The sequence below is a fragment of the Nannospalax galili genome, unplaced genomic scaffold (assembly GCF_000622305.1).
Source record: "Nannospalax galili isolate Female #2095 unplaced genomic scaffold, S.galili_v1.0 scaffold1609, whole genome shotgun sequence".
Classification (NCBI taxonomy): Eukaryota; Metazoa; Chordata; class Mammalia; order Rodentia; family Spalacidae; genus Nannospalax; species Nannospalax galili.
The window spans coordinates 744364-761549 of NW_008359102.1; the positions used below are offsets into that span (position 1 = coordinate 744364).

At 36.5% G+C, this 17186-nt stretch overlaps 1 protein-coding gene across 3 annotated transcripts in view; it reads right to left on the reverse strand.

Moving 5' to 3' along the window:
- The window catches only part of Dcc (DCC netrin 1 receptor), a 791710-nt gene that overhangs the window by 327814 nt on the left and 446710 nt on the right, over positions 1-17186 (reverse strand). For all 3 annotated transcript variants that reach the window (XM_029558504.1, XM_029558503.1, XM_008822828.3), the window contains exon 8: positions 2523-2677. In XM_029558504.1, the coding sequence (XP_029414364.1) occupies positions 2523-2677 (155 nt within the window). The remainder of the gene's footprint in view (positions 1-2522; positions 2678-17186) is intronic.

The following is a 17186-nucleotide window of genomic DNA, read 5'->3' on the forward strand; positions in this document are numbered from 1 at the left end:
TACATCTATATATTAGGGTAAGTACAGTATAAAGTCTATCATATAAATGTGTGTATGTGTATATTATATATACTTAATGCCACGGTTAGGACCTGAGGTGTATTTTAAAATACTTTGTTTATTATTTTTATTTTATGTGTGTGAGTGCATTGCCTGCAAGTGAGTAGGTGCACCTGTGGCATGTAATGCCCATGAAGGCCTGAAGATGGTGTGGGATTCCCTGGAACTGGAGTTATGGATGGTTCTTAGTCACTGTATGAGTGCTGGGAATCGAATCTGGGTCCTCTGCAAAAGCAACTAGTGCTCTTAACTGCCAAGCCGTCTTTCCAGTCCCTCTAGGTATATTTTTAAAAGCAAAATAAAAATGGAAACACATGGTTTAACAAAAGTAAGCTTGCTCAGGGGAAATCTCTATGGCTGTTTGAAAACAGATTTTTAACTATAGCTCAACTGCACTAGAACTCATGCCAACCCTCCTGCCCCAGCTGCCTAAATTTTGAGAGTGCAGGTGTGAACCACCATATCTAGTCACAAGTTAATATATATTATTTTTATAGAATGTGTTATATAGGTATACTCAATATATAAAGTGTATTTAATAAGAAATATACATTACATATATGCATGCCTGCTTAATGTTTTTTACTAAATTTTGTTGATTAATCCTGTCAAATATTCATAAAGCAATTGAGTATATGTGAACTATAATAGGTAAGTCCATGAAGAAACAGATGAGTCAAATGCATTAACAGTCAAAGTGCAATGATTCCCTTAACTCAAATTTACAAGTACTGGGATCACAGGTATGTGTAACCATGACAGTTTTATCTAATTATATTTAATTTATTATAATTCCTTTATATATTGTGTGTGGGCATAATGCATGTGCATGTATTGTGGAAACACCCACATGCACCATGGCATACATGTGGAAGTCAGAGGAAGACCTGCAGGTGTCTGTTATCTTCTTCCATCATGTAGAACCCAGAGCTCAAACTCAGGTTATCAGGCTTTGTGCCAAACGCCTTCAGCTGCTGAGACAAATTTATGACCTTTCATCTAGTTATTCAAATTGACAAATTAACACATTTTTTAAGAACAAAACCATGAGATAAGAGCAAGCTTTGTGGGTGAAAAACGAGAGCATTCATATGGGGTGTATGTTTAGAAGGACTCCGGAGATGATGGCAGGAGGTGCATTGTAAATAAAGTTTCCAATAAAGGGCTTCTGCATTTCTATTTCACCCTTGTTCCTATGGATCACTTCTGATCCTCCTCAGGATCCTATATGCCTGATGACTGTTGAAATGTATTTGTTATTCTGCTTTTAAACTTTCTACCTGGGTTTTGTTTAAATGAGGCAGATATTTGCAAGAATTATAAACCTCTTTCTCTTCTCCTTTCCTGAATAAATATTACAATTTTGTCTTTGTGACCTTAGACAAGAGGTCAAATGGAAGAGGTTCTGCCAACAGTAGTTTCCCATCCATTAGCACTCAGGTGACACTGCAGGCTCACTCTTGCATTTTCAACATGCTGATTTAAAAATTCTGAAGATTTATCACCCAGTTCAATGAAGATGTTATACAAGCTATAGACACTTCAAGTGGTAAAGGTGAAAAAGCAGTCATAGAACTGGATGATATCTTCAGGATTTTTAAATCAGAGCTTTTCATAAAGTACACAGGAATCAGGAATACAAATATATTTGCATTGGCAGTATTGATTGAAAAGGCATAGATAAAATTCAGTATGTTATATAACATACTTTTTATAAGTAGTCATTAATGAATTTAACTTTTATATAATAATATTTTAAATAAAAGTTGGCAAATTGCTCATCAAGAATTCAGCTTTTAAAATAATTCGAATATGTATAAGGAAAAATTTACAAAGAACTGTTTTTCACATTAAAACTGGGAATCTAATAAAACAGACATCACTAAATTGTAAGTTAATTGTAAGTTGTTGGAGTGATTAACTGCTTTCCTTTCTGATCTAGTATTTTATTATAGTGATCACAGTTAGAGGATGATGTTGCCCTATAGCAGCAATCTCCCACATTTTTTGAGTCTCAGTTCACCTCTGGGTACTTCTTGGTACAGTTAGTACAGGTTTAGTTTTTTTTAAATAATTACCTGAAATTAAAAGTTCTATGCAATTGATTTTTCCCTTTAAATATACTTTACTCTTTATAGACAAACAGAAAATTTGAAAACTTAATGGAAGAGGGTGATGGTGGAATAGTGCTAGGCAAGGTAAGCCACTTTCTCAGGAGATGAACATTTGGGCTAGAGGGATGGATTAGTTTTCACAGTTGATAATTTTCTGTTATTGTCTGACAGAGGTAGCTGTTTTTTTTTTAAATATCAGCTCACCTTTAAAAGTACTCAAGTTAAACTTATTGCTTCAAAAATCTTGCTTCCATCTTGTCATCTCAAAAATTTCTATGAAAGGACTCAGGGATACCCTAGATGCAAATAAATGTTTCAAAAGACAGGCTTTCTGTTTTTAATACTCACACTCAGGCTGAGTGGCCACCTTGATGGGTTGAGAACTCTCCCCTGGTCCCCACTCATTGTAGGCAACAACTCTGAAGGTATAGATGGCTTCTGGTTTCAGGTTTCCCACGGTAAGCTGAAGGGACCCAGGCTGGGTTGTATTCAAGGCTCGCTCCCTGGGAAATCAAATTGAAGAGAAAGATTATTCCAAAGTGAAGTATGAGTTCCAAACTTTATTTGCTACACAAGGATATTGAACAACAAATCATTGCTTATTCATTTAATGTTGACTCTGGGATGTATTTCAAAACTTATGCAGTTTATTATAGAAATTAAATTAATCAGAAGGGCCTACAAGTACATGTTGTATGGTTTGAGAAAGTTCTAGACACCATCACTCTTCATTGACCTTGCTAATTAAGTCTTCTTCTTTCACATTTTAGACATCAGTACTGAAAACTCAGGACAAGCTAAGAGTTACTAAAATAAGAAATATCTGCAATGTAGACAAGAAGATTAATTTGTAAACCTCCATCTGCTGACAGAAATCAACATTTCAATTATTGTACAAATTGGTCTTTGTTAGTACTGCCAACAAATTCATTCATGAATTTTCTTTTTTGTAGGAAAGAAAAATGCAAATGCTAAGTGTTTCTATGTATGTATGGGGTTCTGACTCCTGTGGTTACTTTAAGTGCAAAAACTGAAAGGAAATAAATTATGCTCTTTGTGAAACAAAATAGTCATACACATATGCCTGCTTGCCTTGTTCTTAAAACCCCATCTACATGTTCACTCCATTTAACAATTAAGACCTTTCTCCAATTGGAAACAAAGGAATCTTAAGATGATGGTGGATTTTAAGGCACACATTAAAAGAAGACAGATTCTATGGCTAGTGATGCTAACATTCAACAGTGAGAACTACTAAAATATTTTTAAAGGTGAACTATCTCAGCTAAACTAACCTAGTCTAAGTTACTCCATTTTGCCCAAAGCAGCCATTTCAGGAGACGTACCCTTTACCCTATTTATGAAAGATACCTAGAAGGGAGAAGCAACATTGAATTTCGAGAAATGGCCTGACCACGTGCCACAGGGTATTGTAATCTAGGCCACTTATCTAAACCTGCTTCTCTTACCTATAATCTAGGCCAGCAGTTGGCTAACTGCTTATCTCACTTCTATAAACCTGCTTCACTTACCCAAGCCCGTGTCTGCACAGTGACTGATAGTTGATTAGTAAATTCGAAGTTTGCTATGTCCAAATTTTGCTGTGTTGTATAAACCTGATTGGCCCACTTGTTCTGCTTTCTGTTTTCCTGTAAATATTCTGGCCACCTGGTGTTCAAGGCTGCTTCTATTCCTGACATAGACAGCTGGGTCGGCTGTAATAAAACTTTACCTTGCTGCTTTCAATTAAGTGGTGTTGGTAGTTTTTATTTGGAATCCAGCATATAACATTTGGAGGTCCCACTGAGATCCAGAGGACTACTGGGCCTGCCAGTTTCGGGAAACTCCCCTGCAAGGGACCTGCATCAATCTCAGCTGCTTCTGCTTCCCCAGCCAGCCCTCCGGTTTCTCCCTCCACACCACTACCAAGGTAAGAGTGCCCTCGAGAAACCACTTTCGTTTTGGTTTCTCGTCTTGTTTTGGCTAGCTGGCAGTTTCCACCATATGGTTCTGGATACTGATCAGACATACTAGATGAGAAGTTGGATGCCACAAAACTTCCCCATAGTTGGATACCAGAGGGAATGCCCCTGGACCCACCTGGATGCAAAGTCTAATGTAGGGTCATTTTTCTGGAATTTAGACTTAGCAACAATCTGATGTTATTTGTCTGTGCTTTTCTTATTCTGTGTTTTGGTCTTATATTTGTGTTTGTCATGGGTCAGAGAGTGTCTAAGAGTGCTAGAGTGTATATTGAACATCTGATTTCAGGTCATGTTTTAGAGATCTCAAATAATTCTGTCATATATGTCTGTGATCATTGTCTTTATATATTTCCATCAAAGCAAACTGGCCACTTCAGTTATTATTTTCATTCATTTATTGTGCACAAGATTATTGGTTTTACTTTGATTTATGTTAGCATGCCTAATTAAAATACACGTGCAAATTTATAAAAAATAATATTTTGATAGTACATTCAAAGGGTTTATAGATTTGGGTACCCTAAATATCTTTAAATTTGTTGGATAATGTCTCTAGGTTTATTAAATGTTTCACAAAACTTTCAAGTGCTAGTTGTTTATACGAAACAGTATCTGAAGCCAGATGTGGTGGCGCATGCCTTTAATCCCAGTACCCAGCAGGCAGAGGCAGGAGGATCTCTTCTTCATGTGAGAGTTTGTGTATCACAGGTACCCTGCTGTAACATCAATGTTGGGCTTTAAAGAAACTAATGCTATTATCAATATATATTAGTTTTCTACACTCAGTTTTAGCAATGGTAAACTAATAATTATTTTAAGTCATTAAAGAACCATTTTAACAATGTGCTTTCTTTTTTATTTTTCTCTTCCTTCTCCCAAAAGTTGCCACAATTTATATTAATTTCTATAAATACACCCATATATGCAAGTACACACACACACACACACATACACACACACACACACACACACACACAAACACACAACCTTGTGAATGAATGTTATGCTAAATTCTAACCCCAGTTTGGATACCGCTATTTCTTTCACATTTCTTTCCATTACATCTGATGCAGAAGTTGCTTTGAGCCAGGATTCTGGCTTAAAGACTGTTTTACAGATACAGGGGATTTTGCCCTGGCCTGAAGTCAATAGATATTAAGACAATGACATATAATTATTATGTGAGATCATAATTGTTTGAAATTAAGTCTAGATATAGTGAGTTCCAGGCCAGCTGGGGTAACAGGGAGATCCTGTCTCAAAGACCTAAACAGTATCTGAACTGGTTGTTTAAGGACCTTATTTGTTACATACCTTTTGGTTTGGGTTTGTTTTTATAATGTTTGCTTTAAAGTATCTCTTTGGTTTGCTGGCTTTGAAGTATTTTGATTTTGACATTCTTGGTCTGGTTTGTGTTGCTTTCAGACCTCTAAAGGCCTGAAATGGTTTGAAAAAAATGAACTCCAGTTGGTTATAGATTTAATATGTTAACTCATCTTCAGAGCTGAAGATGAATTCTGAGATTGATCTTCCTGCCTGGTCCTTTTGGTCTTATCCCTGTCCTCTGTTTCCTACAGAACAGCTCTGTATGCAGGCAGATGTGGCCTGTTTGGGGAAGGGATACTTTTCATCCCTGGAAACTCTGCTGGCTTAGATATAGCTCTATACCTTTCTCCCTTGGAGCAACCCTTCCCTTTAACTCTCATGTTTAAATCTACATTAAACAGCCTTTATGTTAGCTATTCCTAAACTCCTATCCATAACTGAAACCAGGAATCTTAGTTTGGCTTAAATGAAAAAAGTCTCTGATACCTAGAAAAGCTCTGCCAGGCTCCTGGAGATGGCCACATGGCAACGGTGCTTTTGTTTCTTTGAGAATGTGTTCTTAGACTCTGGCAGTGATATGATTTTGTACTTATTTCCTTAAGTGTTCCCCCATTCATGCCTACTATTTCCTCGTCGGAAACACAAGACCACCCTGAGCCTGAGCTGTTGCTGTCACAGACCTCCAGCCCTGCAGACTTGGCATGCTGGCTCCTCTGACCCTATGTGCTGTGCTCTTTTGCTTTCACCTCTCATACTTTCTAAATTCCTTCATGCTACTATAGGAAAGAGTTAACTGTAGATACCTATAATTGAATCATACTCATGAAAACTGTTTTCTTATACTCCACTTTTTAATGAAAACTGTTTAAGCATTAGCTTGTTTTAATCATACTGTAACTTCTGGCTATGGTTTGTTTTGAGTGCAAATGAAATGTATGATTTTGTTTTTCATCACTTGTTGAGTCTGAAACTCAGTTAGAAATATTTACTGTATTGAAATATAAATGATAGTTTTGAAAGTGCTTTCTTCAAGTGAAAGTCCTCATGTCTAGCATCAATATGTATGGCCTTGTTCAGCCCAGCCATTTTTGAGGTGATATTCTCATATATAATATATTATATATGTGTATGTATGGATGTATATGTAAAGTACAGCTGGTTTTTAAGAGTTTCTTTTATATACATCTGATTAGAATTTCATCAAGGTAATCAGTCTTGGTTTTAAAAAGTGGTTTTTCATGACATTGTATATAAACACAGTATTTATTGTATGAGACTGCTGTGAATGTATAAACTTATGTTTAATACTAAGGGAACTGTTAGTAAATAATAATTTACTAGATATCAAATTGACTTGTAAGTAAGTTCTAATATAAGCTGAAATTGTTAAATTACAACATGGTTCCTATTAAGAATATACATTTTAAAATGATTGCCTCTACTCCAGGGTACAATTTATCTCTGCATTTAGATATGTTTATATAAAATAAACATTTTCCAAATCTATTTAAAATACCTCTAAATAAGGAGACTTGGTCATTTAAAACCTCCTTCAAGGCTTGAGGTAAAATCTTAATTGCTTGGTAAATTTGTTTATGAATATTATTGAACAGGTTTATTAAATTCTGAGTGGGGTTATAGTACAGTTTTCCATAAGTGATTATGCTGGAGGTTGGGTGCCAGTTGCTTCTCTTTACCTTGTGTTTATACACCTTCTTCGATAGACCACTCTCTAAACTATAAGGCCTACCTGGGAACTAGAAGCACAATGTGTACGTGGGTAATGTTAACTCTTTATCTTAATCTATGTACATAACTCTCTGAGTCAAAGAACTATCATCTTAATGATTCCAGCTGTGCCTGCTTACAAATGGTCATCACAACTGGGCTTGCTGATGGTTTTTTCCTTCATTAAAGGGGAAATAAGAAGGGTCATTGGACCCTCACTTGAGTATCCAGCTATTCTTCCCAGAATCCTGCTCTAATCCTGCTCTAATTGCAAATTGTCTTCTGAATTTAAAAGGTACTATAGTAGTAAAAGATTTATATGTAAAAATTAAAATAAGAAAATATTTCTGTGATAGAAAGGATAATGAAATTCATTTTAACCAAACTTATTAAAGGTTTGAACAGGTTTATGGAGATACAGAGTTGTTAATTTTCAGTCCACTCCTGGCTTGTGCTATGCACTGGGTTGGAGATTTGGATTAAATGGGTACAAACAAGTATTAGGTTACCGGTAAGTATTGAAAGATGTCTTTTATGTTTCTCTGTATTATGCAAATGTTACTTTTGGCACTTTCTTTTACCCATAACAAAAATGATTTGACTCAAGAAAAACTAGGTCTACCTCCTTGAACCAGATGTATGCAATCTAGAAGAAAACAGTTTCGGTGAAGCTTGATCTGAATTCTGATTAGTTTATTTCCTGTCTGTAGGTATGTGATATGATGCCTCCTTTCCTTCTAAAAATTGTAAATCAAGGTATGGGAAACTGGAAAGGAAAGGAGACTGCTTCTGTTTGTAATAGAGCAACCTTCATTTGAGACAGACTTACGAAATTCTTGTTTTAAGGCCCCTTTACTGGGCTGTGCCTAATTAACCTGTGATGGTAAATCTCTTCCAGTCCATGTTTATTGAGAACGTTTGGGTTTTGTTCAAGCTTTATGTATATATTAAACAGTAATTAAAAGTACCATGCTAGTACAACTGACCTTCTTGGATGGTTAAGGACCATACTTAAAGGCCCATACTAATCTGGACAAAAGGGCTTAAGGGACAGTTTTGCTCCTTGCCCTAGAAGGTCAACAATGTCCCAGGGCACTATGGGAGTGTCTTGATATGTCCTGTAACTGTGATGAGTCACCTGTCCTCTTGTTCAGGGAGGTCATGGAGACACCACCAGAGAGACTCAAACCAGTGTCCAGTTTGCAAAGAGGAGGGTCAGCACAGAGGAAACATTTCCCCCATGCTTCCAAGCGAAGCCCTGGTCAAGCAGGACCTCTTGACTTATTTTCACATAGATCGAACTGGTAAAAGAAAAGCCTGAGGAGCCAGGCCCCACCCCACCAAGCCCAGGTGACCCCTGAGGACCAGCTTCTCAACCAACCTTAAAGGAAAAGTAAACTGGTTTATTTGGGCCAACTGTATGGTCTTAAACACCCAAAAGGAAAGTATAACCTAAAATTAAAGTAATCAGTATATTTCTTTAAAATTCAAAAGGATTGCATTTCCCAGACACCAGACTTAAGTCCAGGTAAAATGTTATTTAGAAAATTGTTCCTCAATAATGATTTTGTTCTTAACAAGAAAATGCTGCTCAGGTATAAGACTTCAATTCTTGGTCTCCAATACTGTAGTGCCCACCTGCAGCTACTATTGTTCTAAAATGATGGCCAAATTTATTTTCTCTCCCTGTCTAGAAGACTGATTCTAGCCACTCCAACAGCTATCAAAATGCCTAAAAGCAAATCCTGAGTCCATCACTCTCAAGTCCAGCCTTGGCAGACAAAAGAAAAGTGAGGCAAAACCCAATAGAGGGATGGATTTGTAAGCTCTCATCAAGAAATTCCAATGGAAATTTGAAATTTTCCCTGTTGTGACTTTCTTTCTGGTTCCTTGTCTAACACTTGTAATGATAACTATTCTTGCCTTTACTTTTCTGTCATGTCTCCCAGGCATTGCTCAAGGACCTTCTTTTTCTCCCCATAGTTAAGAGTTATGCAATTTGGGAGTCTTTCAGATAGACCCACTGAAGGGGGTACCCCAACTGCCTCACCCTGTATCCCTGTTCAGCATGGAAGAAGCCAGAATGGTCTGAGTCCCAATTCCCTATTGGCAATTTGGGTAAGCCTCTTCAGAGGATGGTGTGATAAGAATAGGAATTAAAAATTGGCTAGGCAGCTAGGGTAAAAAGACCCCAAAGAAAAGTAGCCAGTTTCTTTCTTGGCTAAAAGTCAAAATGTCCTTGGGCCTTTTATCAAAGTATTCTGTCCCAAAGGCCAAAAATGTTAAAAGTATTTGGAAGCTCTTATCCCAAAAGGATTTTAAGGTTACCTCTTCAAAGTAATAAAATAAAAGGTAAAAATTAGACAGTTTAAAAGTAAAAACTCCAAAAGAAAAATGACCAGCTTCTTTCTCAACTGAAAGCTGGAAAATTCTTTGGGTCTGCTAGTGAGCTTATTGTTAAGACTAACGATGCCAGAACCATTAAAATGAGGCATTCGTACAATTTTTCTGTAAATCAAATCTACAGAGCTAAAAAAAAATAATAATACACCTACTAGAAAACTTTGGGTCCCTGGTTAGCCTCACTAACAGAACCAGTAGTGATGGTTCTATTAACTTTCCTGTAAAATCTTGGATAATAAATTCATGATGATACAGACACAAAACAACTCCCTCCAAACTAGATCAATAAAAAATAATAAAATATCAAAATTTGATATTCTCCAAAAGGAATGGTGAATGAACTATCTCAGCTAAGCTAACCTAGCCTAAGTTACTCCATTTTGGCCAAAGCAGCCGTTTCAGGAGAAGTGCCCTTTACCATACTTATGAAAGATACCTAGAAGGGAGGAGCAACTTTGAGTTTCAAGAAATGGCCTGACCACATGCCACAGGGTATTGTAATCTAGGCTACTTATCTAAACCTCTTTCACTTCTCTATAATCTAGGCCAGTAGTTGACTAACCATTATCTCACTTCTGTAAACCTGCTTCGCTTACCCAAGCCCGTGTCTGCACAATGACTAATAGTTGATTGGTAAATTCGAAGTTTGCTATGTTCAAATTTTGCTGTGTTGTATAAACCTGATTGGCCCACTTGTTCTGCTTTCTGTATTCCTATAAATATTCTGGCCGACTGGTGTTTGGGGCTGCTTTTATTCCCGATATAGACAGCCCAGTTGGCCATAATAAAACTTTACCTTGCTGCTTTCAATTAAGTGATGTTGGTGATTTTTATTTGGAATCCGGCATATAGCAATGGCCCTTAGTATATAATTTATTGCACAAAGTTAAGAAGTATTCCTAAACTACTGAATTTTATCTTAAGTTTCATTGCTAGATAATGTTTTAAAGTAATTCTCAGAAGGATTAATATGCACATCATAATTTTGTCATTGAGTTTTGCTTAATTTGGAGACACTAAAATTGAAAACTATTTTATCTCAGTGCACCTGATAGGAAGGAAATTTAAGGTGAAACTTCCCAGGGCATAAATGGTGGCTCCAGGGCTTTGTAAATTCACAGAAGAATGTAACAGATACCAGCTAGCTCATCCTCAAACCTAGAATTTTTACTTCCTCCTCTTCCTCTTCTCTTCTTCCACTTCCTCCTCTTCTTCCATTTCCCCCTTTTCCTCCTCCCCTTCTCTTCCTCCTCCTCTTCCTCCTCCTCCTCTTCCTTCTTCTCCTCTTCCTGTTCTTCCTCTTACTCCTCCTGTCCCTTCCTCTCTTCCTCTTCTTCCTCATTCTCTTCCTCTTCTTCTTTCTCTTTCTCCTCCTCCTTTTCCTCTTCCTCCCTCATCTTCCTCCTCCTCTTTCTCCTCTTCTTCCATTTCCTCCTTTTCCTCCTCCCCCTTCTCTTCCTCCTCATCCTCTTCTTCTTTCCCCCCTCCTCCTCCTCCTCCTCCTCCTCCTCCTCCTCTCTTCCTGTTCTTTCTCCTCCAAACTATTTTCCTAGCCTCCTGTACTAGTTAATTTTATGTTGCTGTTATAAAATGCCATGACCAAGGAAACTTACAGAATAAAGAATTTATTTGGCTTATAGTTCCTGAGGGATAAGAGTCTGTCATAATTCCCTCAGTCAGGCCACACTTCCTGACATGTTCCATGACCTTCTGCAAAGAGTACAACCAACTGCTCAAGTGTTTAACTTCTTGGAGCGTTTGGGGGGATTCTCGTTCAAATCACACCTCCCTAAGGACCTGATGGCATTTTGAGATTGTTAATGTGTGATATGTGACCAAGTCTCAAAATTTGCAGAGAGCAATTTTGTGGATCTTTTACATGTGAGTTTGAATGAAGTACAGTGAGGTTTGAAACCATGTGTTAACAAAAAGATCAAAACTCACAAGAATTCTGGAGTAGAGCTAAGAAAATAATTTCATGTCTGTCAGGAACATCTTTTATATACTGTTGGACAAGAAATAGTGTTATGAAATGAGAAATTTTAGAAATTATTTGATATCACAGAATAATTTCATCCAATACTGTTAATAAATAAAAATGTAACCTGGGATATTTTCAGGGGTAGAGGGAAATTGGGGAAAGCTATGCTTCATAGGTAGAGACTATTGAAAAAAATGAAGTTTGTAGGCAGATAGTGATAGTAGTTGATAGTAGTAAATAAATAAATGTTGTAGTGCTGTAAAAGAAAAATGGGATGACAAGTGGGTAAGGATGCTAGCTGTCAAGCCTGACAACCTGAGTTGGACCTCTGGTAAATAAAGGGCAGAAGTGGAATGAATCTTGCATGTTTCCCTCTGACCCCTAATAGGAATGCAATGGAAAACACACACACACAAACACCCCCCCTCCCACATTTATGCACGCATGCATGTGCGCACAAATAAATAAAATATAATAGAAAAATGGTTCAAAATGTATGTTGTGTACATACTGTTGCTGCAAGCAGTGCCTTGAGTTTAATAAACCTTATATTAAATATATTCCTAGAAGTATAGTGAAAAAAAATTAGACAGGCTTGGCACACAGACTTGTAATCCTAGCAATCAGAAGGCACAGAAAAGGTTATTGATATGATGCCAGATTAAACCACACAAGATTGGTCCCAACATAGTCAGGAGGAAGAGGAGGAGGGGTGAGGAAAGAGGGGCAGGAGGATAAGAAGGAGAAGGGGGAGGAAAAGGATTGAGATGCTAAAAGTCTCAATTATCATTTCTATCAGGGGAAGGGACTGGATGAGATTCAGTAACAACTTCAAGTGAGAAATGCTAAGAAGCTTTTGATAATCTGTAACATACCACACATCACATAGCTACATCCTACCAAACTAAAATTTTCAGAGCAACGTTACTTTTTATTTATTTATTTATTTATTTATTTATTTATTTATTTATTTATTTATTTATTGTTTTATTTTGTTTTTCTTTACAGGGTCTCCCTTACCCATTGCTGGCCTGAAACTCACTACGTAGATCCGGTGGCCTTGATTTCACAAAGATCCACCTGCCTCTGCCTTCTGAGTGCTGGTCTTAAAGGCATGCACCACTGTGCCTGGCACCAAGTTAATTTTTAAAAGAGAGTTTTGCTATCCATGGACTTAGAAACTTAAATCTAAGAACTGAAACGAGTTTTATTAAAAGAAAATGAGACGAAGTTTGCGACATCAGTAAAGGCAATCCAGGTTTTGAATAAGACACCAAAAGTTTAGAACACAGAGCAAATGAAACATCAAAAGAGAAAGAAGCCATCCAGAAAAGGGGCTAGCTTCCAAATTATCTGACAAATAACTTGTATCCACAATATATAAATGAAACAAAAGTCTCAAGAACAACCAAAAAGTCTCATTATAAAATGGGCAAATTAAAGGAATATACATTTCTCAAAAGAAAAAATTAGAGACTAAAATTAAATAAACCGTTTTTATTTACATTTATATTTTATATTTATGAGTGTTTTGCCTGAATATATGTAAATGCACCTGTATGTGCAATGCCCCTAGATGTCAGAAGAGGCATTGGATCATCTTGACCTGGAGTTACTGACAGTTGTTAACTACCATATGGGTGCTAGAAACCAAACCTTAATCCTCTGTAAGAGCAACCAATGCTTTTTACCTCTAAGCAATTTCTCCAGTTCCAGTAACTCAAATTTTTTTGAAAAAACAATCCTCAACTTCACTAGCCACCTCAAAGTTTTGACTAAAGGACCCAAGGAGAGAAATGGCTGCCCTCAAAAGGAAAAAAAAAATGTTGATGTGGATGTGAGAAAAACTAAGACCCATCAGTCATTAGAGAGAAAAGTATGAAAATTCTTATATCTACCATATAATTCAGCTATCCTTCCAAAGATAGAGCAAAAGAAAATACTATCAGCTATCAAGGCAACATGTGAACTCCCTTGTTTATTGTCATACTTTTCACAATAACTACTATATGATCAAACAAAATGCCTAGCATGGATGAATAGCTGAAAACATTGGGTATGTATCAATAATGGGTATAAATCAGGCATAAAGAGAATGTCAACCAATCATTATCAAGAAAAATATTTGTAATTGGATACTATGTTCAGTGAAATAAGTCAGAGAAAGATAAGTATCATATGCTCTTATTTGTGGATGCTAAAAAACAAATACAGTCTAACTGCAGAACAGTAATAATGACAGACTGGGAGGGATGAAGGCAGGGAGCTTAGAGGCAAACTGGCTAATGAGTATCCAAACAGCACATAGGAATAGTCACTTCTAGTGTTATACAACACAGTGGGGTGACTGCAGTTCACAATAACCTATTATGCATTTTAAGAGTAACTAAGAGATACACAAAAGCTCTAAACACAAAGTATAAGGAAAGAAATATCAACTAGTTTTATCTGATCAGTATCCATTGTACATATATGCTGAAATATCACACTATGCCTCATAAATATGCATACTTCTAATGTGATAATCAAAAATGTTAAAAAAATATTCAAAGAGGTGAAAATGCTAACTAATCTCATTTGATCATTATACATTTTATATATGTATCAATTTACATACTCTATTCAATAAATATGTACATTTAAAATAAAAATAATTAATTTTAAAATGAAAATAAATCCTCATAATCAGATTGCATGTCTTGCCATATATAGATGACTAAGATTAAGCACACGCATAGAGAGATTCTGCATTTTATTTCCTTATTTTACTTTAGTAAAATTTATATACTCTGTGTTTCATGAGCCCCTTCAATATAGACAGAGTAACTTGTTCATCAATATTTTTAAAGATGCAAGAGTGAGATATAGAGTAACAACACTTAGTCACAACTAGTAGGCGTAACACTTGGAACTTTGTCCTCTACATCTGTCTAATACCAGGGAAATGGGAGCCCTTTCTGGTCTTTGTTAATTTGGATTAGACATGGTAGACATGATATCTGAAAGGTAAAAAAGGACAATGGATATTTGAAAAGCACTGTGAGGATCCATTTGTCTCTGATACCCTGGGACTGATCCTATGGCATTTCTTCTAGCTCTTCAATAACGCGGTTGCATAAAAAGTCAGATTTCCACACCAGACTTCTCTGACATAGCAAGGAAAAAATAATTTCTATAATTGACCTTATAAATCATTTGGATAAAACAACTATGTTCTAGATCATGTTAGTTAACATTTTTTGTTTTGCATTACAGATTTTTAATGAATTTTTGTGCATTTCATGTTGGCTAACTTTTGAATAGTCATTCTTCAAAGGAAAAAAAGGTAAGAAAATCTGTACAGGAGGGGCTGGGGATACGGCTCTTTGGGTAAGAGTGCTTACTGCTCTATCCGAGGAATAGAGTTCAGATCCCAATGCCACATCTGGTGGCTCACAAATAACTGTAACTCCAGCTCCAAGGGGTCCAATTTCCTCTTCTTCCTTCTATGGGCAAACATACATATATGTGTGCATACACAAACACACATAAATAAATAAATAAATAAATAAATAAATAAATAAATAAATAAATAAATAAATAATTTTTTCAAAGTAAGATAGTTTTTACAAGCTTAGATAAGAATTCCCAAGATAATATAATTCATCTATCATGCTCCTATAAAGGAGAACAGTGGATTTTATGACAGAAGTATTTCAAGTTCCCATAATCTATCAAACTCTAAACAGTTTCCCATATCAATCACTCCACACATATACGAATTACATTTATTGATAGGAATGACTGACATTCCCTAAATATTACATGAAGTGTGAACAAAGCATCAAAAGAAAAACACCATGCTTGCTCTGCAAATGGACAGCTCTACGGTCATGCCCTAATCACACGCTGATGCTACTGACCACTAATTACTTCATTATAAGTTCTCAGTAGTTTAATACTGATTTAATGTAAAGACTTCTGGTTGTGCCTTCCTTTTTAATTTTATTTTTCTTGGTTTTGTTTTGAGACAGCATCTCTCTATGTAGCCTAGATTGCCTGAAATTCACAATGGAGAGCAAGTTGGCTTTAAATTGTGGCAATATTCCAGCTTCTGCCTCCCAAGAGCAACATTATAAGCATGCATCTCTAAGCCTACCTAACCCTTCAATTTCTTGTGCTACTTTTCAGAAATGTGCTTACCATATCAAAGTGAGGGCACATTAAAATACCATGTAGACCACAGGATTTTAGTACTCAGCTGTCTGGAATGATTGTTTTTGCCTTTCTTATTTACTTATCTGTGTCTCAGATGCCTTGAGTGGTAAAATGGGTATAATATACCTATTTGCTTCATAGAATCTGAAAGAACTAAATAATTGAATGATTCCTGCCACTTCACTAGAAGCATGGCACCTGCAAGCACTGTGGAGATTGTATAAATCACAGTTGCTGCTGTTCTTTTATTTTTATAGCAAAATACCAACACATCATGAAAAATAAATGTTCTGCGAACTAGAAAGAAAGACATGTTCACAAATTATTTGAAACCACAAATCTGAGCAGATAATTAGTAGCACAATCGTAAAGAAAGAGCATATACAGAGGTTTTACTGCTCTTTAGGCATACTACTCTCTAATGGTCAAACTAAAACCCAAATAATTGACATTTTCCATAGGGAAAACTGTTTTAGGGCAGGAGAGACAGTTCAGTGGTTAAGATCACAGGCTCTACTTATATAGGACCTGGGTTCAGTACCCAGCACCCACATGGGTGTTAGCAACTGTCTGTAACTCCAGTTCCCGGGGATACATCGCCCCCTTTGGGCCTCTTCAGACATTTTAGGCATAGGTGGACTTACACACCTGCCTGCAAAACACTCATATGTATAAAATAAAAATAAAAATTTAAAGAATGTTGTTTTGAGAAATAATTCAATGTTTAATACATGATCATAACTAAAGTTTTTAATCTGATTCAACTACTGAAAAGAATAACATTTCTAAGAGGACTGGACTTTACTGACAAGCACTAAGAGGAAAGATGAACGCCTAGGTTCTATTGCATAGCCCCAAACCCTGTGATTATCTATGGACCCTACTGGTGTTCCTCTGCTTCCCCTTTTGACTCCTGGGTCATACTGGAGTGAAATCACACAGTTAAAATGACACAAATGCATTGTGGGAACATTACATTTCCTACCATATCTTCTTCCACAATTTGTTTAGCTAAAAACTAGAAGCTTTTGAACACACCTTCCAGGCTTTCCCGGTTATGACCAAAACATGGAAAAATCATTTCCCCAAATTACCTAGAGTCTGAATTTGGAAAGATACCTTTCTATTTGAGTTTCTGTGATCTGAGTAGTAGGGCAACCCAGTCACCTTAAGAATTCACGCTTCTCATCATCTCTGAGCTGGAGTAGTCAATAACTAAAGGTTGACGTGCTCCTCACTCAAGTCTATGCTCCCCTATAAATGAACATATATGCACTGGATTTCTGCATAAAGAAAAATGGTAGAGGTGAGGACTTTGCCCAGTTTTATGCAGTGGCACTGTACTTCTCACTGTGAGAACCACCTCTAAAAGTTAACTGGGAGCTCTTTAGT